General features: G+C 45.6%; 1 protein-coding gene across 3 annotated transcripts; it reads left to right on the top strand.

Annotated features, from left to right (window-relative positions):
* Nucleotides 1–6,659: 6,659 nt before the first annotated feature.
* pik3c3 (phosphatidylinositol 3-kinase, catalytic subunit type 3) lies at nucleotides 6,660–20,516 on the top strand. 3 transcript variants are annotated; one of them, XM_031584830.2, is made up of 26 exons: nucleotides 6,660–7,077; nucleotides 8,313–8,501; nucleotides 8,792–8,935; nucleotides 9,190–9,319; nucleotides 9,644–9,670; nucleotides 10,455–10,541; nucleotides 10,788–10,883; nucleotides 11,638–11,709; nucleotides 11,929–12,033; nucleotides 12,804–12,896; nucleotides 13,366–13,551; nucleotides 13,829–13,971; nucleotides 14,152–14,224; nucleotides 14,376–14,440; nucleotides 14,619–14,724; nucleotides 15,045–15,161; nucleotides 15,541–15,672; nucleotides 15,992–16,120; nucleotides 16,235–16,304; nucleotides 16,450–16,514; nucleotides 17,328–17,412; nucleotides 17,541–17,615; nucleotides 18,525–18,693; nucleotides 19,443–19,533; nucleotides 19,859–19,984; nucleotides 20,115–20,516. In XM_031584830.2, the coding sequence occupies exons 1-26, from the start codon at nucleotides 7,019–7,021 to the stop codon at nucleotides 20,127–20,129; spliced, it is 2,649 nt and encodes an 882-aa protein (XP_031440690.1). In that variant the 5' UTR covers nucleotides 6,660–7,018; the 3' UTR covers nucleotides 20,130–20,516. The 3 variants fall into 3 exon arrangements, with proteins under 3 accessions (XP_031440690.1, XP_031440689.1, XP_031440691.1); XM_031584829.2 differs by having other exon boundaries at nucleotides 6,661–7,077; nucleotides 14,373–14,440; XM_031584831.2 differs by lacking the exon at nucleotides 9,644–9,670 and having other exon boundaries at nucleotides 6,661–7,077; nucleotides 14,373–14,440.
* The last annotated feature ends 5,405 nt before the right edge of the window (nucleotides 20,517–25,921 follow it).

Raw genomic sequence — 25,921 nt, 5'->3', positions numbered from 1 at the left:
AGTGTACATTTGTGTGTGCGTGTATGCAGCAGTAGATTATGTGTGTGTGTGTGTGTGTGTGTGTGGTTTGCTTAGACAGTTAGGGGCAACAGAAAGAGTGCATGTGTTTGCTGTGTGCTCACAAGGCAAGCTGTGTCTTCGACAAAGGAACCATCCAGACGTCTAAGCCTTTATTTTCCACTAGTGCTCAACACAGTGGCTTCTGTGGCTGTGTAATGGCATTAGCATCCTACATTAGGAGTCAGACTTCTCGAAACGCGAAGACTGCAATCAGCAACCCACATGGGGGGAGAGTGGTGAGCAACAGGGGCTGCATGGAGTGCTGAGTCATACTCAAGCAAAGGCAGTTAAAAGTGCAGCCTGTGATTTTAATCCAATTTGCTTTTTAGTCAAATTCAGAAAATTGCTTCTCATGGTGCTCTAGCTGACCATTGTGTGTGTGTGTGTGTGTGCGCGTGCGCACACATTCTTGGCTTTGTAAATTGGAAACCAAGTCGGTTGGACCGAGCCATACAGTCTTCCAGCCAATTAACAGGAGCATGGAAGGGAGGGGTGTAAATTAATTGTCAGTTGAACTTAAATATCAACAACCTTTCGCCAGAATCATGGACTGTACCTTTAAGTGTGCACAGATTTAGGTTCTAAAGCCTATACTGCAGAAGCGTGTGAAAAGGGTCTCCTGGCGGACACAAAGCAGGATTGGGATTCGACAGGCGGGCCAGGGGTGAGTGGGGTTGAGTCCAGGTGCAGAAGTCGGTTGCTTATCCCGCCAGCTGCATATCCAGGGCCCCGTGGCTGGGGTCGAGGCTGTTGCCATGGGCGACACAGGGCAGACGGGGGTCAGCGCTCTGCACCAGACGCACGGTGCAGGTTAGGGTCTCCACGCGCACCTCACACCAGGCAGGAAAGTCCACTGGCCTGTTGATCCTGCAGGGAGAGGACACAAGAATGAGGGCAGTGAAGGCGTTTGCATTTGAAGGGTTAATTGTAGGTCCGTTAGTTTGTACAGGTGTGTGTACTTGTATTTAGACATGTTAAGAGTCAGCAGTGTGTGAATGTGTGTGTGTGAGCAAGGAGAAAGATAAAAAGAAAAAGGTATTTGCCTGCATGTTTAAACATGCACGGCAGCATGTGTTTGGGTGAGAGAAAATAGATATGCGTCTTTTTGAAAGGAAGAGATCGAGCTTGTGTGTCTGTGTGTGTGTGTGTGCGTGTGTGTGTGTACACTCACGTCTCACAGCAGCCCACTCCGATTGGGTGCAAGCAGGTGCACTGAACACAGCCCCGCTCCATCCAGCTCTCCCCCAAAGAGTAGCTTCTGCCTTCATACTCACACAGTGCTGAAACACACATTATTATTTTTCATACTCACAAAGTGCTGAAACACACACATTATTATTTTCTGAAACCTGAAAGACTCATATTGCGCTTTCCCCCATGCTCTAAATGATGTAACCTAAACACACACTCACACCTCATTTTATGTCACATGTAAACCCACGCAGCCCGTGATAAACCACCTTATTTTGCACATATAATCTAGCACATGAGCAATGCACAACACAGACAAAAAGTACTCATTAAGTATTCCTCTAAGACAAACACAATACAAACATGCTCACAGAGTAGCTTTTGTCTTATTACTGAATAATCTTGATCCTCTCCACACACACAATAAAGTGTGAATGGGTAGTTGTGCTTCTTCTCGTGCACTCCTCATGTAGTTCACATTGTGTTGCTAAAAGTATTTCATGTACACAAAGCACATAGTACCAAAGAGACAGAGACACTTTCACATGTTTTAAATGTCCATAATGCAGAAAGCTTTAGAACATGAATGCATTAAATAGTGTCACTATGTCCTTAGTTTCTGTAAATGCATTACTAGATCACTAGTGCTCTCTAGGTTTTCAACACGTTAATAGCTTAGAAGACCATCAACAACTGATGTATGCTGCACTGAAAGAAAAGCAAGTGACTTAAACATTACTGATATCATAAGTACCACGTAAGCGTGGGAGATCTCATGATACATTGTAAATTGTGAGTCGCACATATGTAAGTCACTTTGGATAAAAGCGTCTGCTAAATGACTAAATGTAAATGTAAATTCTAGAATCGTAGAATCTAGAATTTTTCTAGAGCTGACATTCCAGACACTTGAAAAGACACAGAGAGTTTACCATCACGTCTTAATGTTCTGATTATGTCATCGTTATGTAAAGTCCTCAATCCAGTGACACTGGACTCTACAAGAGTCCTTGACGTCCACCCAAGTCACCATCACAAAAAAAGATCCAGCAGAGTTTGTGTGTGTTTTGCCTTGGCTACTCACCTTGTGAGCTGAAGTGACACTCAGCAGGTGCTGTTCTGCAGGTAACCCAGAGCAGAGAGGTCAGCAGGACTGTGAGTGGCCAGTGTCCCATCATGGCTGTTGCTTCTTCTTTATCTTCTTCTTTATCTTTCTTCTTCTTCTTCTTCTTCTTCTTCTTCTTGTTTGTCTTTGCACGCTCTCTCAGTTGATTGAAGCCTCTGGATCACTCTCTCGCCTTGTGTAATCCATATATACTCCAGAGATCTTTACGAGCCCCTGCATGGAAGAGGTGTGTATTTCAGGGTGTGGGGGGGGGCAGGTTTGTCCAGTTGGTGCTGGTGGGGTGGGGGGTGGGGGCATGGGGGGTATTGGCACGCTGGGGCCTCGGCGGAGATGGGCGCTGCTCCGCACCATTGGGCATGACCTCCACCAGCGGTAGAAACACTGACACATCCTGTGATGACTAAGAGAGGAAAAGGAGGAAAAGAGAGAGAGGCAAGAAATGAATGAGGGAGAGAGAGAGAGAGAGTGCGCTTCCAAAGAGCTTACCGGAATATGTTCATTAATGCTGGACAATTTAACTTTTTATCATCATGAACTCTGGGCCGCCTCATAAAAGATTGAACAGGAGGGCAGTATACTGGTCCAAGAGGATAACTGAATGACAGAGAGGAACAGGAAGGACTTGTTTATTAATTCTGCGAAATTGTACGCTTCTCAAGAAATTCTTCTGAGCTTAGGACAAAATGAGATCACTGAAAACTTTTCACCTATAGTGGACTGAAGTCATCACTATGAAATGGTCAGAGTTGCAGGGGACTAACTTCAGCCTGCTGTCATTTAAAGTGGTTCACAGTAAGACTAAGTAACCAGGTACCATCTAAAGAGAGAGAGAGATAGACACAGTCGAAAGGACACTTAAACCATCACACACGCACAATAAGACTGATCCTCATGTATTAAACGTGCACCTCTTCAGTCTGCTAGCCAAAGCTTCCGACAATATCTTGAAATCAGCACCCAGTAACAATACTGGGTACCAATCATCACCCAGAAACAATACTGGGTACCAATCATCACCCAGAAACAATACTGGGGACCAATCAGCACCCAGTAACAATACTGGGGACCCGCTTTTTCTCAGGTGTCAGTGGTCCCCCCTTTTTAGGTAATAATGTCAAAATTGCTCTTGCAAAAGCTGTGACTTTGACATCCTTTAAGCCCCTGGACCACCATGAATAAGTAGTAACCAGGTACTCCAGACACACACACACACACACACATTCATGTTTGTGGCTGTCTGAACTGACCTGTGTCAGCTTCCCCTGAGCTCATGACGGTGATGTCATGGTCGTGTCTTGGGCAGATGACCTCACACAGGTCGGCCGTCCAGTGGATGGTTGGGAGGAGGAAACTCGTAAAGGCTGGGATCTGACTTTTACTGCGGGACTGCTGCAGGTGTGTGTGTGTGTGTGTGTGTGTGTGTATATGTGTGTATTCCAGACTAAATATTTCCTCTTTTCTGGGATATGTGAAGTGAATTAGTCGATGTGTGCATCAGGGAGAGAACATTACATTATTATAATTATATTTATTATTATTATAATTGTACTTGTTGGCACATTGGTCAATTGCATGTGTCTTTGCTAGAGCTGGGCAGTTGCAAAGGAAGTAAGGGCTTGAGGTATTGGTGCGTGCATGCATGTGTGCGCGTGTCTGCATATGCATGTGTGTATGTGTGTGTTTGCGTATGCATGTGTGTGTGTTTGTGGTTGTGTGTCTGTGTATGCATGTATGTGTGTGTGTGCTTGTGTGTCTGCGTATGCATATGTGTGTGTGCGTATGCATGTGTATGTATGCGTACGCATGTGTGTGCGTATGCGTGTGTCCATCCGTTATGACGCGGGTATGCTAATGCTCCCTGATCCAGAACACAGCAGTGCATTAGCTCACATCATTAGCTCATCTCTGCCACTATATCACGCGGCGGCGTGTGCTGGAAAATCTTGCGATAGCAAGGCCTTGGGGTGGGGTGGGGGTGTTGGGGGAGAAGGAGTCTGCAGGGGCTCCACTGCACTGCTAAACACCCCTGACCTGCCCCCCCCCCCCCCCACACACACACACTAGTAGACTGTGAGGTGTTGAAAGTTTCCTGTCAATCAACCACGGAATGTGTTGCTACTGCGTGGCTTCCGCACGCTTGGTCTCCTCTACGATGACTCAGATTTACCCCTGCATACTCACCCAGCTATCCTCGTAGGGGCAGTTCCCCCTGTGGGGCTGCCCAATGACCTTCCTCCTCTGTACGTAAGATGAGGGAGGTACTGGGCAGTTTCAGGTCAGTTACCTCTGTGTGTATGACTTCAGTTGTCCAGGGTGGCAATGGGATTAGCAGTTACTCCTGTACCTCTGCCAAGTTTCGCTTAGCTTGTGTATGTGTGGAGAGTATTTGTCAGTTAGCCACGGGTCAAAGTAGTCCATTCACAGGACTAGTGATATGGCTGCGTAGTTGTTGGTCCAGACCATGGATTTGTATTTCTCTATAATCTTGAGTTTATTGTTTAAACGCAGACATCGTCAGGTCTTTCAGTGACATTTGTTTGCTATAGTTGAAAGTAGGCAAAATCGCATCTACCGACACTGTGGTCAGATACCACCCAAAGTGTCGTAGTGGTTAATGGTTGTAGATGTGCCGTTCCTGCTTCACGATTGTCAACTTGAACCTCAGGTTGGCCCAGGCCATTTGAACACAAGACAAGCCACTTTCTAGGGGTTCCATTTGGGATCAACCTTTAAGCCTAACTCAGCAGAGTCATGGAACAGACCCAACACTAAACACACATACACAGCTTAATGCTGACTGCTCGACGTCTGCCCTTACGCAAGCAATGCCCTGAAGAAACGCTTGACCACTGCAGCCAATCACCATGACTGGACTGTGGCTTGCTGAGTGATGCGTTCCGCACAATCAAACACTTTCCCTTGGTTCTGGCTGGAATTATACCCCATCCAGGCCATGGAAAACCTGACCAGCTAAATACCCCCTGAGTGTATGTGTGTGTGTGTGAGAGAGAGAGAGAGAAGATGAAGGAGAGAGAGAATAAGAGAATAATTACATGATCATGTGCGTGAGTACATTAGTGTGCACAGCACACGCAGTGTGGATTGTAAGTGTGCATGAAGCTATGGTGGTCTGTTATTGCGTGTAAACTATAGAACAAATATTTGTTTGTTTGTGTGCATGCATGTGTCTGTGTGTGAGAGACAGAGAGAAAGATAGAGAGAGACTGTGTGTGTGCAAGTAAGAGACAGTGAATGTGTATGTGTGTGTGACAGAGAGAGCGAGAAAGTAAGAAAAAGTGGGCCCACTAGTTTGTGTAAGTGTGTTTTTAGTATAAATGGTACACCTCTGGTTCTTTATCTCAGCTTGGAAAAGTAAAATACAACCTCTACTGTGTTTTGGTAACTGCAAGAACATTTGTTTTACATTTTTAATTCAATTCATTCATTTATTCTTTTTTATAGAGCCTTATCTAACTCAGTCAGAGGGGGAAAGGGTTTAGGACAGGTGTGTCAGCTCTCCACTGCTTCTCCCTCAGCTATGTAATGATGTGAGAAAGTTCCTTTATGTCACTGACAAATTGTTGTTTTTTCCATGAATGAAGAACTGAAAGAACAGTGTTCTTCTTTATTAGGTTCATAACCTCACAACTCTTATGAGAGAGAGGTGAATAGAGGCATCTGCTTGCAGTAAAGTGGGGAGAAGTGTGGGTAATGTCTGGCATGAAAGTGGAGATAGGAGTTCCAAAACAACAGCAAAAGGTACATCGGTGCAGAACATCTTGTACAGGTCTCTATTCCCACCCACAAACAGGAGAGAGAGAGAGAGAGAGAGAGAGAGAGAGAGAGATCAGGCAAAAACAGGAAGACAACAAGTTGACCTAATGTGGTCCCAGTGCAATGGTACTACTGGCTGTTTTGGCATGACCGGGGCTCAGCAGTTTTTGCACTCGATGTTGCCACAGGCTATACATGTTTGAATTATTTCAAACACAAATTATATGACTGTGTTTTCCCATTTTAGCTTTTTTCTCTCTCTTCTTTTGTTCTTGTTCACAGTTTTCAACATGCATGCGTGTCAGAATATGGAATTATGCTGCCACCTCGATTTCTCTTCCATTTGTAACGCTATCTCTCTACAATCTCGTTCGAGACGTGATTAATGTCCAATTCCGCTTGCCGTTAAGTCCCAAACCAGGAAGTTCAACTGGCGAACCATGTAGGCCAACTAAGCAATTTCCGATGCAGAGATCAATAGGAAAGCGCTGCCTTACTCAATTCAACTGGGAGCGACTCGTCTTGCCTGTATTGAGACTTCTCTCTGTTGTTTTCTGTTGAGGCAAAAATACATCATGTACAGTCACTTATCTATCACGGTAATTTCATTACCGTAAACACACTGTGTCGAAGTTGGGGATAAGTTACACATACCAGGCAGATTTGTACAAATAACTGTCTTCCTGTGACCTGGACAGCTTATAGGTTGTTGACAAGGGAAAAGCTCGGTGCTGGTGGATTTCTGGTAGCTAGCGGTCCCCTCAGCATAGTGTCTCGGTTACGAGGCCTTGCAAAGCTACTGGAAAAGGATAGTTTTCTTCGTATCTGACGGCTTATCTGTTTGGCGGGGTTTCCAACTGAAAGAAAATGGACACATTTAACTATGTCTATAGTTGTGACTTAGACATCAACGTCCAACTGAAAATGTAAGTCATTTTTGCCTGACTCATTGTTGTGATTGCCACTCATCCTAACCATTAAAGCTGCAGAGAAGTTAGCCAAACGGGATCTTTACTAACGAGCTAGCTAGCTATATGTTGTTTTGACTTCTCCCGAGTATTGTCAGTACCACTATGCTGCGAACATTGAATAACACGACATTAGTAAAATGGTTATTGAATGAATATTACATAACATTGCCAATTTGTTAAACCCTGTGTTGTTGTTTCTGAAAGAATCATAACGATAGCGTCCACATCACTTTCGCTAACCTAACTAACGTTAGCTAACGTAAAAAGTATAATTGACTTTTCTGGAGAGATTTCTCCTGTTTGTGCGATGTTTACTGGAAAGGCATGGCAACCGTTTGTGAATCAAGGAAAACTGCGAACCTCTACGAGCCCGCAGAGAGAGCTTGGGACGCTAGTGGAGGCTCGCGCCCGCTGACATCACCACATTCCGAGCGCTCATCGCCCCTCGCGCCGCTCTCGTGACAGCCAGTAAACGAATTTAATTTTGTTTTGTTTTCTGGGAGGGTCACACAAATGACGTCCGACATCCCAATGAGTCCCACGCGCATGAAGTGTAGATTTTCGCGAGATCTCCTGACATTACGTCGAGTCAAAGATGCTAATATATTTGTGTTCGTGGAGAATACAGTTAACTCATACTCGCATTTTTAGGTTAAGTGATACAAAGCATCCAAGTCATTTGACAGCAGCTCACAATACTGTTTGCCGCTGTATGCTACATATCCATCTGAAAGAGTAAATTCCAACCCAACTTAAAATTCTCAGTCGTCAAATTTGAGTGTTGGCCTACAGGAGACTAACTAATCTTGCATGTACTAACCACACCAGTAACTTGGCAACTGTATGTAAACAAATGTATCCCTACCTCACACACACACACACACACACACACACACACACACACACACACACACACAATTTGAATTCACTTTACTCTTCCCTTCATATCCCTGTTTCTGTTCTCTTTTTTCCTCTTGAATCTCTTCTCTTACACATCTCTAATCTCCCTCACATCCCACCTTTTCCCTCTCTTTTTCTTTTGTGCTGCCGTCCTTCTCTTCTGTTCTGTTCTTCCTTCTCCTCTACGTTCCACTTCTCTGCTCTCCTCTTCTCTTCTTTCTTCTCCTCTCTTCTCTGTTCCTCTCCTTTCTCCTTATTTCTTTTCTCTTCTCTGCTCTCCTCTCTCCCAGTGGCAGCCTGGAAGGCCGCCGCGAGAGGAAGAGCTATAAGGCTTTGCTGGAGGACCCCATGCTGCGCTTCTCCGGCCTCTACCAGGAGACCTGCTCTGACTTGTACGTCACCTCCCAGGTGTTTGCCGAGGGAAAGCCTCTCGCCCTGCCCGTACGCACCTCCTACAAGGCCTTCAGCACACGATGGAAGTAAGTGTGTGTTGTGTGTGTATGTGTGTGTGTGTGTGTGTGTGTTTCTGTACATTATTTGAGGTTATGTGTGTTTGTATGATTTTATATTGACTAGTTGTGTTATCATTTGGGTTGTCGTTAACATCTGTACACTTAGGTCCCTCTGTACACTTAGGGTTAACATGGACAGAAAGTGTATGTGTGTGTGGTCACTAATTACTAATCATGTGTGTGTTAATGTGTGTGTGTGTGTGTGTGTGTGTGTGTGTGTGTGTGTGTGTGTGTGTGTGTAACTACACTCTCTCCAGCTGGAACGAGTGGCTGCGGCTGCCACTGAAGTACCCAGACCTCCCTCAGAGTGCCCAGGTGGCGCTGACTGTTTGGGACGTCTACGGACCTGGCAGAGCCACTCCTGTAGGGGGCACCACTGTCACCTTATTTGGCAAACATGGGTTAGTATGGGGTAGACATTTGGTGGAGTTTAAAGCAAATATATGTCGTTTTTGATTGATTGTTAAGGTATGTTTTGTAGGTGGCTAGTTTATAGAACATCCCCAGATTCTTTTTGATGTTTTGTAAAAATGAGAAGACTGGTGTTATTGACAGTTCGCACTTGTGGGCATAGATGGGGCTTTATCTGCTATCTGACCACGTCTACAAATAAATTATTTCTTCTTTCCCCTCTGCTTCCTCCTCTCCTCTCCAGAATGTTCCGGCAGGGCATGCATGATCTGAAGGTGTGGCCTGGCGTGGAAGGGGACGGGGCTGATCCTAGCTCCACCCCCGGCCGCACCAGCAGCTCCTTGTCTGAAGACCAGATGGGCCGCCTCGCCAAGGTGTGTGTGTGTGTGTGTGTGTGTGTGTGTGTGCGTGCGTGTACTTTGATGGAATCTGGTAGAATTTACAGAATAGAGCGTATTTGTTGTGACTGCATAATGTCGAATATGTTTGTTGTTTGTGTCACGTGTGTTCTTTATGAGAGAATGTGTGAATGAATTGTGAGATTTGGTGGGGATTTAAATGATAAGAAGTTTGTGTGTGTGTGTGTGTGTGTGTGTGAGAGTGAGTGTGTATGTGAGAGTGTGTGTGAGAGAGAGAGAGATAGAGAATAAGAGATGACTTCCTGTTCCTAGTTGCATCTTAACCCTTGTTTGTTCCAGGGTCCAGACCTGGAGGTACTGAGTGATGTGAGTAGGAGTTGAGAGAAGGCTAGGAGCTGGTGTGTTTTTGTATGTGTGTGTGTGTGTGTGTGTGTGTGTGTGTGTGTGTGTGTGTGTGTGTGGGTCTGTGTGTGTGTTGGGGTAGTACATCTGTGAATGAGTGTGTGGTTTTATATTTGCCTGTGCCTATCTGCAACATAGCAACATTTTGTTTACATTGTTATTAAGTGGATATGTTATGGTATGTCATGTTATGCTAGACACGTTAGCCTCTGGTGTTACTTGATCACTGTGACTGGACCTCAGTAAAGAGCCTTGCTAGTCTCCAATGTTATGATTTGTTATTTAACAAGCACTGTCCGTTTGTGAAGCACCCTGGTTGGTTAACTTTAATTTTGCTTACTGCCATTTTTGTGCTGTGCCGACTAACTGACAGGCCCTCCAGGCATTCTGTACCAGACACAACGTGGCCGTAAGCTCCTAGCCTTTTAACATGTCGGCCGCTTGTGTGTCACTGGTCAAGAAGACAAAGGGTACAGGATTCTAAAAATGAAGTTGAATGCTTGGAATTTATTGAGGTTACACAGGCGACTAATTGAAGTCTGAGTATGAGAGTGAGCTTGCATTTGATTGGCTGTTGAGACACGGTATGATGCTCGTATTGGCTGTTCTGTGCTCACCCTGTGCTCACAGATGGATGGATTGTTGAGTTCTCCCCTGATCTAATATAATGTCCCCTACATCCTTCTCTCTCAACCACTTCCCCTCTCTGTATCTCTGTCAACCTCTTATTCTTTCCCTATTGATCTAGTTGACCAAGGCCCATAGGCAAGGTCACATGGTTAAAGTGGATTGGCTGGACCGGTTGACCTTCCGGGAGATAGAGATGATCAATGAGGTGAGATATTTAAGTGAAGACACACGCGCATCGTTTCTTACGATCAGATTATCGGAGTATTTTTTAAATACATTTGGAATTTATTGGAAGTTATTCTCATGCTTTAATAAATAATGTAATGTATGTTTGTGCGTTTGTGTGTGTGTGTGTGTGTGTGTGTGTGTGTGTGTGTGTGTGTGTGTGTGTGTGTGTGTGTGTGTGTGTCTGTGTCTGTGTGTGTGTGTGTGTGTGTGTGTGTGGTTTCAGAGTGAGAAGCGCAGCTCCAACTTCATGTACCTGATGGTGGAGTTTCCCAGGGTGAAGACTGGAGAGAGAGAATACAGCATTGTCTATTATGAGAAGGTGTGTGTGTGTGAGAGCGAGAGAAAGAGAAAGAGAAAGCGAGAAGGAACAGGAGTAGTATGTCCACTATAAGAAGACCACTGATTTAGTGAGTGACCTCCAGTATCCACCAGATATATCTGCGTCTCAGATGTGCTGCAGCGCGTCTCAGAAGCGTCTCTCCACTTTGCTTCGCTATAAATACACCCAGAGTCTACTGTTGACGGAAGCCCCCCTAGTTTCTCAAGTAGGAGATGAAATTCAAGTGTTGTCTTCCTGCTAACAGGCACTATGTGCGAAACACACTAAATAATTATGAGGATGAATGTATTTTGAACCAGTAAAACTCAAGTCTTTGATGCATGTCGTTCATAACTGGTCTTAACGGTATTAGCTCTGTCAAAAACAATAAACACAAACAAACACAGACTAAAAAAGAAACCATTTAACTACGTTGCCTCCTTGGTAGAAGCACAAATTTCATGGAAAAATGACCAAATCTTCAAGTCAATCAAATCGGGCAGACAAAATGTTCTTCTGCTGAAATACTCCACGGAACAAAAACGTGTCGCAGAGGTGACATCATAGACTCTGACATCATAGACTCGCAACCAGTGGAATCCAGGGGGGAGTGAGAGATTCTGAGTTTTCATTCAAGGTTAACTGAGCTAGCAGCTGATTGGATAACGGTCTCTGGTGCTCAGTGATTGGCAGAGTGAATGAGTGATTGATGGCTGTTGATTGGTTAATGGTGTTTGTCCCTCATTCTTGATAGGATGGGGATGATAACGCCCCTCTTCTCAGCAGCTCAGACATGGTCAAAGTGCCGGACCCCCAGATGTGCATGGTAAGAACACACACACACACACACACACACACACACACACACACACATATGCTCATGTGCACGTATGCCCTGTGTTGGGATAGTCAGAACTACAGGATTGTTAGACATTCTTAGACACATATTATGCAAATTATTATTTAACTCTCAGTGCACCTCTGCCACACACACACACACAGACACACACGCACGCACTTACTTTAACCTCTTTCAATCTGACAGGAGAATCTGGTGGAGAGTAAGCACCACAAATTGGCTCGTAGCTTGAGGAGTGGACCGTCTGACCATGACCTGAAGCCCAACGCTGCTACCAGAGACCAGCTCAATGTCAGTCACTCTCCCTGTGTGTGTGTGTGTGTGTGTGTGTGTGTGAGTGAGTGAGAGAGACCAGCTCAATGTCAGTCACTCTCCGTGTGTGTGTGTGTGTGAGAACAGCTCAATGTCAGTCACTCTCTGTGTGTGTGTGTGTGTGTGTGTGAGTGTGTGAGAGACCAGCTCAATGTCAGTCACTCTCCGTGTGTGTGTGTGTGTGTGTGTGTGTGTGTGTGTGTGTGTGTGTGTGTGTGTGTGTGTGTGTGTGACCAGAGACCAGCTCAATGTCAGTCACTCTTCCGGTGTGGGTGGGGGTGGAGGTCTGTCTGTATGTGCATTGGTGATTGATAGTATGCTTAAGTGGCAGTAGACCAGTAAACTAAAAGTTTCAATTTTCTAAGTTTCTAATTATTAGACAGTATGCCAATTTTGAACATCTAATTATTAGACAGTGCCTATTTTGAACATCTAATTAGTAGACAGTATGCCTATTTTGAACATCTAATTATTAGACAGTAGGCCTATTTTGAACATCTAATTAGTAGACAGTATGCCTATTTTGAACATCTAATTATTAGACAGTATGCCTATTTTGCATTTCGCCTGTGTTGTGTGTGGTTAGGGTTTGCTGATTGTACGGGCTGGCCTGTTATGTGTCTGTGTGCATTGCTGCTTTGGTGGTGTGCAGGGTGTGTGACTGTGTGTGTGTGTGTGTGTGTGTGTGTGTGTGAGAGAGAGAGAGAGAGAGAGAGATAAACATGTTAAAACGTGTGTGTCCTCGGCAGATCATCGTCAGCTACCCCCCAACCAAGCTGTTGAACTCTGAGGAGCAGGACCTGGTGTGGAAGTTCCGTTACTACCTCACCACTCAGGAGAAGGTCTGTGTGTGTGTGTTTGTCTGTAGGTGTGTGTGTGTGTGTGCTATGTGTTATTTTATGACCTCAGTTATACTGTAAGCAGTCAGGGCATGAAATTACTCCATGAATGAGCAAAATGTCATAAAATTCATATGTGTATGTAAGTGCCTTTTTAAAAATCATGTGTGTTTTTTTTTTTTGGTCGTGGGCCATGTGGTAAAGTAAACTTACCAAGGACCATAAAATCATTTCTTGAATGAACTATGTGGAAATGTTTTCTTTAGACATGTGCCCCTTTTGCAGCATACAGCATGTTTGTGTGGGCCTATTTTCCTAACTTGTGTGTTTCTGTGGATGTGGACGTGTGTGTGTCTGTGTGTCTATGTTCGTGTGTGTGTGTGTGTGTGTGTGTGTGTGTGTGTGTGTGTGTGTGTGTGTGTGTGTGTGTGTGTGTGTGTGTGTGTTCGTGTTCGTGTTCGTGCTCTGGCAGGCCCTGACTAAGTTCCTGAAGTGTGTGAACTGGGCGCTGCCCCAGGAGGCCAAGCAGGCGCTGGAGCTGTTGGGGAAGTGGAGGCCCATGGACGTGGAGGACTCTCTGGAGCTGCTCTCCTCACAGTTCACCAACCCCACCGTCAGACGCTACGCCGTGGCCCGCCTGGAGCAGGCCGACGATGAGGTGTGTGTGTGTGTGTGTGTGTGTGTGTGTGTGTGTGTGTGTGTGTGTGTGTGTGTGTGTGTGTGTGTGTGTGTGTGTGTGTGTGTGTGTGTGTGGGAGAGAGGCTGAAGCCACTGTCTTCACCACAGACTAAGGATGAAGTGTGCTTGTCTATGCTCTGTTATCTTACCCACAGCAGCTGGAACACGTACACACACACACACACACACACACACACACACACACACTCTGATTGACTTGGTCTCTCATTCTCACACACACATATGCTGTTGTTTAGGACTTGCTGATGTACCTGCTGCAGCTGGTGCAGGCCCTGAAGTATGAGAGCTACACAGACATCACCAGCGGCCTGGAGCCCAGCAACAAGAGGGACAGCCAGGGGGGGATGGGGGAGAGCACCACTTTGGGAGACCTGGACAGGTAACACACACACACACACTCGCACTCGCACACTCGCACACTCATACACTCACACTCATACACTCACATACACACACTCACACACTCACACACATACTAACACACATACTAACACACACATATACACACACACACACACACACACACACACTCAGAAGCACCTGTACTGTGTATGTTCAGCTCACAGGTGTCTACAGCAGCTGCCCCCACCACACAGAGAGGGAAGGAGGGAACAGACGGAGACATCCTGGAGGTAAGAGGAGAAGGAGAAGAAGGTGAAAGATAATTAGTTAGGAAAAAGGCTATGGGGTAACTCTTTGTGTGTGTGTGTGTGTGTGTGTGTGTGTGTGTGTGTGTGTGTGTGTGTGTGTGCGTGTGTGTGCGTTCTTCTTCTCCCACAGCAGGACCTATGTACTTTCCTCATCTCGCGAGCCTGTAAGAATTCCACGCTGGCAAACTATCTATATTGGTAAGAACATTTTTTGGGCGTGTGTGTGTGTGTGAATGTGTGTTGGAGGGGTGATATGTTCTGTAGGTCTTCTTTGGGATAGTGTCTCAGTGAATCAGTGAATGGTATGTGATCTGACTTCATATGAGACTCCTGTGTCATTATTCAGGGTTGTTACTGTTGTGTGTTTCCTCTGCAGGTATGTGATCGTGGAGTGTGAGGATCAGGACACACAGCAGAGAGACCCAAAGACCCATGAGATGTACCTGAGCGTCATGAGGAGGTTCAGCCAGGCTCTGCTGAAGGTACACACATACGACACACACATACACATACAGATAGACAAAACATGCACATACACACACACACACACACTCGTAAAACACATTTTGACACACAAACGCAAACATATACAGTATGTCAGACTTTGCTTCCCTGTCAGTGTGCATTCACTCTTCCTCTTCTTTCTTTTCTCTCTCTTCATCCCTTTCTCTCACTCTCTCTCCCCCTCTCTCCCTCTCTTCATCCCCCTCTCTCTCCCTTTCTCTCTCTTCATCTCTCTCTCTCTCCCCCCCCCTCTCTCTCTCTTCATCCTCCTCTCTCTCTCTCTCTCTCTCTCTGTCAGGGGGATAAGAGTGTGAGGGTGATGCGCTCTCTGCTCGCGGCCCAGCAGACGTTTGTGGACAGACTGGTGCAGCTCATGAAGGCTGTGCAGAGAGAGAGTGGCAACCGCAAGAAGAAGGTAACACGTACACACACACACACACACACACATACACACACACACACACACACACAGACCAACGCACAGACCTTCAATTCAGCACAGTCAACTCACACCCATGACGACAAATTAAACCACAAATTAACCCACACACAAATCAACTCTGACACTATACAGACACTTCACATATTACACACACACACACAAACACACACACTCCAATATACTCCCACTTTATACAGACAAATTCTCAAACATTAACGTAAACCAGCCCACAGCTTGTACAGGTGTAACCCTCACCAGGCTCAACTCACACCAGTTCCCCACACATAGCTACTTACATGATGCATGTGTCATGATGGTGACTGAGTGTGTGTGTGTGTGTGTGTGTGTGTAGACGGAGCGACTGCAGGCCCTGCTGGCTGATAATGAGAAGGTGAACCTGTCTGAGATTGAGCCCATCCCCCTCCCTCTGGAGCCCCAGGTCCGCATCAAGGGCATCATACCAGAGACCGCCACACTCTTCAAGGTGTGTGTGTGTGTATTCCTGTTTGTTGTTGTTTTTTGTGGTGTGTGTGTATGTGTGTGTGTTCTTTCCGTAAAGACGTGTATTTGTGGCTATTTCTGTGTGTGTGTGTGTGTATTGTGTATTCCTTTTTGTGGTGTGTGTGTGTTCTTTTTGTAAATATGTGTATTTGTGGCATTTTGTGGCTGTTTCTGTGTGTATATATGTGTAGGGGAGGGTGTATTTATTGTCTATGTATTGTGTGTGGTGTGTGTATACCAGTGTTCTTGTCTGTGTGTGACTCTCTCTCTCTCTCTCTCTCTCTCTCTCTCTCTCTGGTCAGAGCGCCCTGATGCCTGCTAAGCTGATCTTCAAGGCAGAGGATGGAGGCTTGTACCCCGTTATCTTCAAACACGGAGATGACCTCAGACAAGACCAGCTTATCCTGCAGATCATATCACTCATGGACAAGGTATGTGTTTCTCTCTCTCTTTCACTCTAACTCACTCACTCACACACTACGACTAACAACAAAGTGTTAGTATATACGTATGCAGTTTTTGATTGTTTTTTTTCTGTCGCTCAGTTGTTGCGGAAAGAAAATCTGGACTTGAAGTTGACTCCATATAAAGTCTTGGCCACCAGCACAAAGCATGGTAACACACACACACACACACACACACAAACACACACACACACACAAACACAGAGAACAGTACACAAATGTTGTCACTGATCATAGTACTGAGGTTTATGATACTGCTTAGCACACACTGAGTGTTTGTATGTGTGTTTTTCCAGGTTTTATGCAGTTTGTTCAGTCAGTACCTGTCGCTGAAGTGTTAGCTACTGAAGGAAACATTCAGGTAACACGCACATAATCACATTTCCCTCCCCTACAAACACACACACATTCAGGTAACACGCACATAATCACATTTCCCTCCCCTACAAACACACACACATTCAGGTAACACGCACATAATCACATTTCCCTCCCCTACAAACACACACACATTCAGGTAACACGCACATAATCACATTTCCCTTTCCTACAAACACACTCACATTCAGGTAACACGCACATAATCACATTTCCCTCCCCTAAAAACACACACACATTCAGGTAACACACACATAATCACATTTCCCTCCCCTACAAACACACACACACATTCAGGTAACACGCAGATAATCACATTTCCCTCCCCTACAAACACACACACATTCAGGTAACACGCACATAATCGCATTTCCCTCCCCTACAAACACACACACACATTCAGGTAACACGCAGATAATCACATTTCCCTCCCCTACAAACACACACACATTCAGGTAACACGCACATAATCACATTTCCCTCCCCTACAAACACACACAGTCTCATCTCACAGATACGCACTAGCATCTCGTACACTCCATAGATTTGGCTCTCCAGCTGTATTTGTATTATATTTTAAAATATATTTCATATATTTATTTTAAGTATTTATTCTGTTATGGGGAACTCCTCAGACAAGCCATTGGCTTTTCTTTGTGATTATATGCTGTTTGCACATATACCTTTGTTGACTTTTATATCATTGTATATCATTTAGCAAAGAATGCCCATTTGTAGCCCAAATGGTATGTGTAAACAAGTGTGTGTGTGTGTGTGTGTGTGTGTGTCTGTGCAGAGCTTCTTCAGGAAACATGCACCAAGTGAAAAAGGGCCCTATGGCATCAGCCCAGAAGTCATGGACACATACGTGAAGAGCTGTGGTGAGTTGTGTGTCTGTCTGTGTGTGTGTGTGTGTGTGTGTGTGTGTCTGTGTCTGTGTGTCTGTGTGTTTACTGAATGTACTGAATGTTTTTGCCTGTGGTTTAATGGAGTGTGTGTGTCCCCACAGCGGGCTATTGTGTGATTACGTACATCCTGGGCGTTGGAGACAGACACCTGGACAACCTGCTGCTTACCAAAACAGGTACCACACGTTTGAACCCTCTTCCACACGTCAGGGCCGGTGAGGCCTCATTAGGACTAGAGAACCCATGAGCAGACTCGTTTGAAAAAAGCTAGACAGCCAAAAACAAAAGGCAGTCCAGCAGGAATCTTTTAATGGCAGAAGAAATCTCTGCAAAGGTGCAGGCAAGGCAGTCGGAGAGGTCGGGGCACAGAGAGACAGACAGAAACAGACAAACGTAGCCAGGGTCCGAAAACTCACGTGGCAAATAACAGGCTTAGGTCGGTAACAAAAGGCAAGAGATCCTGGCAGATCGCAGATACAGGCAGGAATATTAACAGGCTGACTACTAACTATCAGAGAGGATTAGCAATGATACAAAGGCGAGATAATCTGGTGAGGAGTGATGGACCGGGCTTAAAAGCCAGGGCTGATGAGGTGAGTGGTAGCAGGTGTGCAGGAACAGGCGCTGGTGATTGGTCACCTCCCTTGTCAGTCAGCCAGGAACCAGGGTAGGGGTAAAACCTGGAACAGACACCAGACAATACCAGAACACATTGACTAGGAAGTGGACGGGGTCGGACTGGGACACGCACACGTTAATGTCCTTCAGCAAGTAATTTTTTTTACTAACAAAATATCCATAACTTTTAACCAAATGTCCATTTCTGCAGTGTCATCAATATTTCAGCATTACCAATTCCAACCTTACAGAAAAAAAAAATTGAAACCGAAGAATAACATGATAGATTCCTCTATATAAAGAGTATTACTGAACAAATTTCCTGTCATAAAAATTTCTTGTAAAAATGTGTTTGTCATGCCTCTAATCAATTATGCAGAGACATAACTTAAGAACATATCAACCAGATACATAATCTTCCTCACTCTGTCTTTCTTTCTTTCTCTCTCTCTCCCTCCCTCATCCAGGGAAGTTGTTCCATATTGACTTTGGTTACATCCTGGGTCGTGACCCCAAGCCCCTCCCCCCTCCCATGAAGCTGAGTAAGGAGATGGTGGAGGGGATGGGAGGCATGCAGAGTGAACAGTACCAGGAGTTCAGGAAGCAGTGTTATACCGCCTTCCTACACCTGCGCAGGTAACACACACACACACACACACACACACACACACACACACACACACAGCGAACAGTACCAGGAGTTTAGGAAGCAGTGTTATACCGCCTTCCTACACCTGCGCAGGTAACACACACACACACACACACACACACACACACACAGAGCGAACAGTACCAGGAGTTTAGGAAGCAGTGTTATACCGCCTTCCTACACCTGCGCAGGTAACACACACACACACACACACAGAGCGAACAGTACCAGGAGTTTAGGAAGCAGTGTTATACCGCCTTCCTACACCTGCGCAGGTAACACACACACACACACACACACACACACACACACACACACACACACACACACACACACAGAGCGAACAGTACCAGGAGTTTAGGAAGCAGTGTTATACCGCCTTCCTACACCTGCGCAGGTAACACACACACACACACACACACACACACAGAGCGAACAGTACCAGGAGTTTAGGAAGCAGTGTTATACCGCCTTCCTACACCTGCGCAGGTAACACACACACACACACACACACAGAGCGAACAGTACCAGGAGTTTAGGAAGCAGTGTTATACCGCCTTCCTACACCTGCGCAGGTAACACACACACACACACACACACACACACACACAGAGCGAACAGTACCAGGAGTTTAGGAAGCAGTGTTATACCGCCTTCCTACACCTGCGCAGGTAACACACACACACACACACACACACACACACACAGCCGTAATGCTTTGGGTATCTCGTTGCAGGTACTCCAACCTGATCCTAAATCTGTTCTCTCTCATGGTGGATGCCAACATCCCTGACATTGCACTGGAGCCTGACAAGACTGTTAGAAAGGTGAGTTGACGCTGTTTCTGCTTTCATGTAGGGAGACACTGAGAATCCCTCCAGGATTTAGCAAACAACTGTATAAGGCGACTGAAGCTTTGAAACCCATCATAGCATGCAAAAAGTTTTCTCTTTCTGTCTGTTTGTCTGTCTGTCTGTCTGTCTGTCTCTCTGTCTGTCTGTCTGTCTGTCTATGTGTGTCGGCTTCGTTTTGTTCAGCTGTACACAAGATTGAGAGAGTAGATTATATTTTTAAATGATCACAAAACAAACATAATCTGAGTGTGTGTGTGTTTATGAACTGACCTGACCTCCTGGGTTCTGATGATGTCAGGTGCAAGACAAGTTCCGATTGGACCTTTCCGATGAGGAGGCGGTGCACTACATGCAGAGTCTGATTGATGAGAGTGTGGGGGCGCTGTTTGCTGCAGTGGTCGAGCAGATTCACAAATTTGCACAGGTATGAAGTGTGTGTGTGTGTGTGTGTGTGTGTGCGCGTGAATCAGTTACCTTGTCATACAGTACCTGTTTGTTTTATTCTGCTGATGTTAAAAGTGTGTATCAAAAATGTTTGTGTGTGTGTTCAACAGTACTGGCGAAGATGAGCAGGACTCCGCCTAACTCAGACTAACTGACAGCTGCTGCTATAGCAACAGGAGAACTCACAGCGGTGATCGGAACGAAGGAAACTATGAAAGAGAGGGATGAGGCGAATGAAAGGCACTGTGCCAAGATCTGATGAAGGAGTGTGCACTGCCAACCTGAACTTGAGGATATCTCTCCCTCTCACACACACACGCACACACACACTAACACACGCACAAACATACACACACTAACACACGCACACACACACACACAAACAAACAGTGCCCTGATTGCTTCTGAGTGTGTTTTTGTACATAGGATACATTTGTAATATAAAAAAAAAACCTGTATGAAACTGTTTATGCACAAAGAACGGCCAAATAAAGAGACTGGAGATGAACGCATGATGGAGTGTGGGGAATGAAAACATGCCTTCATGTGGAACTCAAGCAGGCTTACGCACGCACATGTATGCACACACATGCACACACACACACACACACACACATACACACACACACGCACGCAATGACCAAATAATTGAGAGTGTATCAGGACAGAATCTGCACACACTCATTATCTCTCGTTCTCCCTTAGTGTCACAAATGCAGCTCATACCTAACAGGGTCTTCATCAGACAGGACCAATGTCAAACACCTCTCCTCCCTCTTCTGAAAGGGGATCCTAACCATAAAATCAGGCGTCCATTAACTGCAAAACCTTTGCTGAGTTAGTTAGTTAGTTGTTCATGCTTTGAGTCAGGGGGTGAGTCACCTCCTCCAGGAACACGCTCCCTTCTCCTGCTGTTCTCTTTCTCTCCCTCCCTTTTCTCTCTTTCTCTCACTCCTTTTACTCCCTTTCTCTCCCTTTTCTCACTTTCTCTCCCTTTACTCCCTTTCTCTCCCTTTTCTCTCTTTCTCTCACTCCTTTTGTCTTTCTCCCCCTTTTCTCTCTCTCTCCCTCCCTTTTCTGTCTTTCTCTCCCTCCCTTTTCTCTCTTTCTCTCCCTCCCTTTTCTCTTTCACTCCTTTTCTTTCCCTCCCTTTTTCTTTCTCTCTTTCTCTCCCTCCCTTTTCTCTCTTTCTATCCTTTTCTCTCTTTCTCTCCCTCCCTTTTTCTCTTTCTCTCCTTCCCTTTTTCTACCTTTCTCTCGTGATTTGTCTTAACTTTTTTATCATCACTCTCATAGAACCTTCAGAACTGTATCACCGTGCACAGTATCATTTTTATTGATCGCTTTACATATTAATCATCTTTGTATTCTAAAACAGACTTTTTTCAAGGTTAGTATAAAGTATATTACAAACCAAGTGTCAGTTATCTACACGGCATTCTATGGTTAAGTAGTTAACACATCATCCAGATAGAGAAGGATACAGGGGGGGAAAACTTTTTCCAGATTTGAGTTTTAGTTTTAGTCTAAATATTTTTCCACACTGATAATTGGACAGCCATATGTAAAACGTAGCCTCAGTAGAAGACAAAATCATACAATACATGTAAAATACACATAGAATTCAAGCAGGAAAAGTGTACTAATTGGGTTCATTTAAACAGATATACAGTACTTCAGTATGCTTCAGGAGAAGGACTTTCCCATTTCTTTATTTTATTTATAAATCTATATATTTATTTATTTTATTTTGCCCATTGTCAGGCAGTGAGACGCATGGGATCAAGAAAGGTCATCTTATCTCATAACATTCTAAAATAAAGGCGTAGATGGACTGAGAAAATGGAAGGGAAAACTGTGGAATCACTGTGTCACTAGTCAGTCGAGCTCCACACACTGATTTGTGTGAAAGTATACAGTGAATCATAACTGTAGCCTAAATATATAAGCATCTGAGGGATTATTCAGACTTGCAGTTCAGAGAAGAGATGAACAAAATATGGCAGTGTCGGAAAATCCTCACTGAGATGTGTCAAAACTAACTTAGGCAGCCAGAGCAAGCACATCTTAATGGCCTTTAAGGTGGTTATCCACATGCGGTTTAAAATTCATCTGAAGAGAACTCGTCACCATAGTTTGTTTAAAATTCGTCTGAAGAGAACTCGTCACCATAGTTTCATGTTTTTTTATTGTGGCTTCAGAGTGCGATAGCAGATTTCACGCTCTCGTGTCTGTTCTGCCCCTGCTTGTGGTTTTGTGTGGTTGGAGCTGTGTGTGACCTTTTTCCTCCGTTAAGAAACATGTCAACAAGAAACCTGACATTTAACCATTTTAAACACTTAGTGACCAGTAAGGAGAGGTGATCTTTAAAGGTCAGCTCACCACCATATTGTGGCAGCCATACTCCCTCTCTCTCTCTCTCTCTCTCTCTCTCACTCACACACACACACACACACACACACACACGCTCACACACACGCTCACACAAACCCACATCCTTCTCACTCAACCCAGCCACAGCTTGCTCTGTGGTTTAGATTTCCACCCCAGTCTACGCTTGACAGGTGTTGTTCATCTACAACTGAATGCAAATCAACATTTTCTCTGCGGGGGTGGTTGGTTAATAATTGTCTTCCTACTCCTCATTATTTAATTTAGTAGAAGTTGGACCTGCATCATTTCCCAGAACATTCCTGCTTGTGATTTGCACGTCGTTGTATTTTCCACAGGAAATGTTGTTTCATCACAGCGGAGCATTTTGCTGTTGAGTAGTCACGATAAAGGGAGACATTTATCCAGCTAGTCACTACCCATCAGCTTAGTTCACATCTTAGCAGATTAGATTCACGTATGAAGAGGGTCCCCCTCTGTGTCTAAATGGTACAGCTCAGTCTCTTCCTTCCTAGTGGAAATCTCACATCCAGACTGTATCATTACCCCCTCGTGGAGGTAAACCCAGTCCACCCCCTCACTCAGCCCCAGTCTCAGAGAGCTGAGGGGGACCCCCGGAGCATCAGAGAGAGGGGTGAACTCCTCCCCATGTTGGGGTCCCGCGTCTCTTTGCACAGCGGAGTCCCAGCTGCTCTGTCCAAAGAGGGCTACCTGGGTGATCTCCGAGCCTTCCTGCATCAACCCCCCACTGCCCAGGCCAGGGGCAGCCCAGGGAGGGTGATCCGGGCAGGGGCTGATGAAGTACTGGTGCTGGTCCAGGCTGGGAGCTGGGAGCTGGGTGGAGAGGTGGCTGAGGTCGCAGCTGCAGAGGGAGATGACAGAGAGGCTGTCCTCAGCAGGCAACATACCAGGGCCCTCACTGGGGACCGGACAGCCAGACACGGGGTCAAGGAGGCCTGCCTAGAGACACACACACACACCACACCCCACATAAAGCATTCTAAGCAATTGTCATTTCATAAATTATGTACTCTCTCTCTCTCAGTCTCTCTGTGTGTGTGTGTGTACGCATGTGTGTGTGTGCATACGAGAATACGTGTGTGTGCATACAAAATCAAGACGAGAGTGTATGTGTCTCTGTCTGTTCTGGGTGCGTGCAAGTATACCAGTTATCAGGTTAGGTGTGAACTATGAATATTGTGCCCTGCTCAAGAGTGTGTGTGTGTGTGTGTCTGTGTGTGTGTGTGTGTGTGTGTACACTACCAGTGCTCGAGGGAGGTGGTCCTCTGATGGTTGTTTGTTTCGTCTCAGCAGATAGAAAACCACAAGGAACGAAGGAATGAAGAACAAAACACTCAGTCCTGCACCCAACCATATAGGCCACAGGTCTGGTCAAACACACACACACACACACACACACACACACACACACACACACACACACACACACACACACACACACACACACACACACACACACACACACACACACACACACACACACACACACACACACACACACACACACACACACACACACACACACACACGTACACGTACACGTACACGACCACACACGCAAACACACACACACATGAATAAGAGCTTATTTCAATGATTTCATGATGTGTGTAAACCTTTAGTGCACGATACTGTACAAAAATAATGTTTTTGCTTGTGTGTTATTTCCTGTTGGTCCCCTGCTGTTTCCTGCTCACCTACAGGAAGTGGGTCCAGCTGCAGGCAGACGGGCTGGGAGGTGTGTGAGGGTCTGAAGCCATTGAAAGTGAAGTTGGCTGCAACACAATACTCCTGACCTGGAACCAGACCTCCAAAGGACACCCTGAACTCATCTAAGCGGTCGTTATTCACCAATCCTGATCGGGTCTGAAGAGAAAACAACCAATCACAGATGCTACAGGGTGGGTAAGACACTTGCTGAAAGCCAATTTAGAAGAAACTAGGAAGTGGATATCAGAGCCAAAGAGGCAAGATCAAATTGAGATTTGCTGTAGAAAAAAAGAGTGAAATGGAGAGAAAGAGAAATTGGATGTGGGAGAGTTTTGCAGATAAAGGAAGATAAAGGGAGGTGGGCTGTGATTTTTTTTACATATACAACTGCAGAGATGGAGATGAAGAAAGTGAAGCAGAGCAAGAGGGCCAGAAAGAAAAGAGTGAGACAAAGAGTGAAACAAGGAGTGAGACAATGAGTGAGACAATGAGTGAGACAAGGAGTGAGACAAGGAGTGAGACAAGGAGTGAGAGAATGAGCTAGAAAAAGCTGGATGCTTACCTGTCTCTCCGTTAGCCACTGTTTGTTGAAAAGGGTCACTGTGACAACGTTATCATCCAGGAACAAGGTCACAGGGCAGCACCTCCGTCCCCTGTACCCGTCCATACGCAAGGCCTCTGGGGCACAGGGGAACTTCACCTCCACCCCAATATGGGGCGTTAAAATACTCCCACCGAGGTCCTCAACCTGCATCGACAGAGAGGGGGCACTGAATGCTGCACTTCCTGGATCATCTGGTGATGGAAGTGGAGAACATTCATCATTTGTTTATGTGGCACAACCATCTGTAGTCCTGCTCAGTATGGGATTCCAGATAGGGAATAAGATGATAAGGTACTTTAAGCGCCCCCGTATGTATACATTTGGAACTGCAGCCCAACACTAGGACAGGGAGAGGGAAAGGCAAGACAGTGAAAGAGAGACAAAGACAAAGAAAGACTGAGCAAGAAGAAAACGAAAAAGAAAGAGAGTAAAGAGGAGAAACTCACCCAGCAGGTCACATGTGAGATTGGGAGTCCACCGGGTCCCTTGGCTTTCCTGTACTCCCAGTCGGACGAGGTCCCTGAAGTCTGTGATCTCCTGGGACAGGTCACAGCTCAGAGACGAGATCCCCTCACACTGCGCCACAGCACGCCAGGGGTAACCAGGCCTTCCACGTGTGCCGTACACACAGACGCACACACGTGTGCAGACACACATACACGCACGCACACACCCAGGCACACGCACACACACACCCAGGCACACACGCACACACATGTACACACACACACACACACACACACACACACACACACACAAACCATTTAATCAAACATGATAACACCTGTGAAGATTTTGTGAAAAACTGAAAAAAGTGTGGTCATGTGTGTGTGTGTGTGTGTGTGTCGGTGTGTCGCTGTGTGTCGGTGTGTGTCGGGGTGTTTCGGGGTGTGTCAGGGTTTGTCGGTGTGTCTGTCACTCATTCCCTCCCTCCCTTTCATGTCAGTTGTATTTCTTCATCACTCTCTTTTTCGTTAACCTCAGGCCCGCTTTCATTTTCTCCATCCTTCCATCACTAACTCCTCCCCCCACCCTCCCATGTATCTCGCTCCAGCGCTTCCTCTTAACTCTGAGTTTTGCTTTCTATTATCAGTAATACATACTCTCCCCCCCCCCTTTTGCTTTCTATTATCAGTAATACATACTCTTTTCTCCCTCCCCCTTTTTGCTTTCTATTATCAGTAATACATA

The sequence above is a fragment of the Clupea harengus genome, chromosome 18, assembly GCF_900700415.2.
Source record: "Clupea harengus chromosome 18, Ch_v2.0.2, whole genome shotgun sequence".
NCBI classification, from domain to species: domain Eukaryota; kingdom Metazoa; phylum Chordata; class Actinopteri; order Clupeiformes; family Clupeidae; genus Clupea; species Clupea harengus.
Note: the sequence above shows the minus strand (reverse complement) of the source record. Positions and strands in the feature narration are given on the sequence as shown.

Coding starts and splice junctions, on each gene's coding strand:
- pik3c3 (XM_031584829.2), top strand. CDS start 7,019: ATGGACACATTTAACTATGTCTATAGTTGTGACTTAGACATCAACGTC. Junction 8,502..8,791: donor GCCTTCAGCACACGATGGAA/GTAAGTGTGTGT, acceptor CACTCTCTCCAG/CTGGAACGAGTGGCTGCGGC. Junction 9,671..10,454: donor ACCTGGAGGTACTGAGTGAT/GTGAGTAGGAGT, acceptor CTATTGATCTAG/TTGACCAAGGCCCATAGGCA.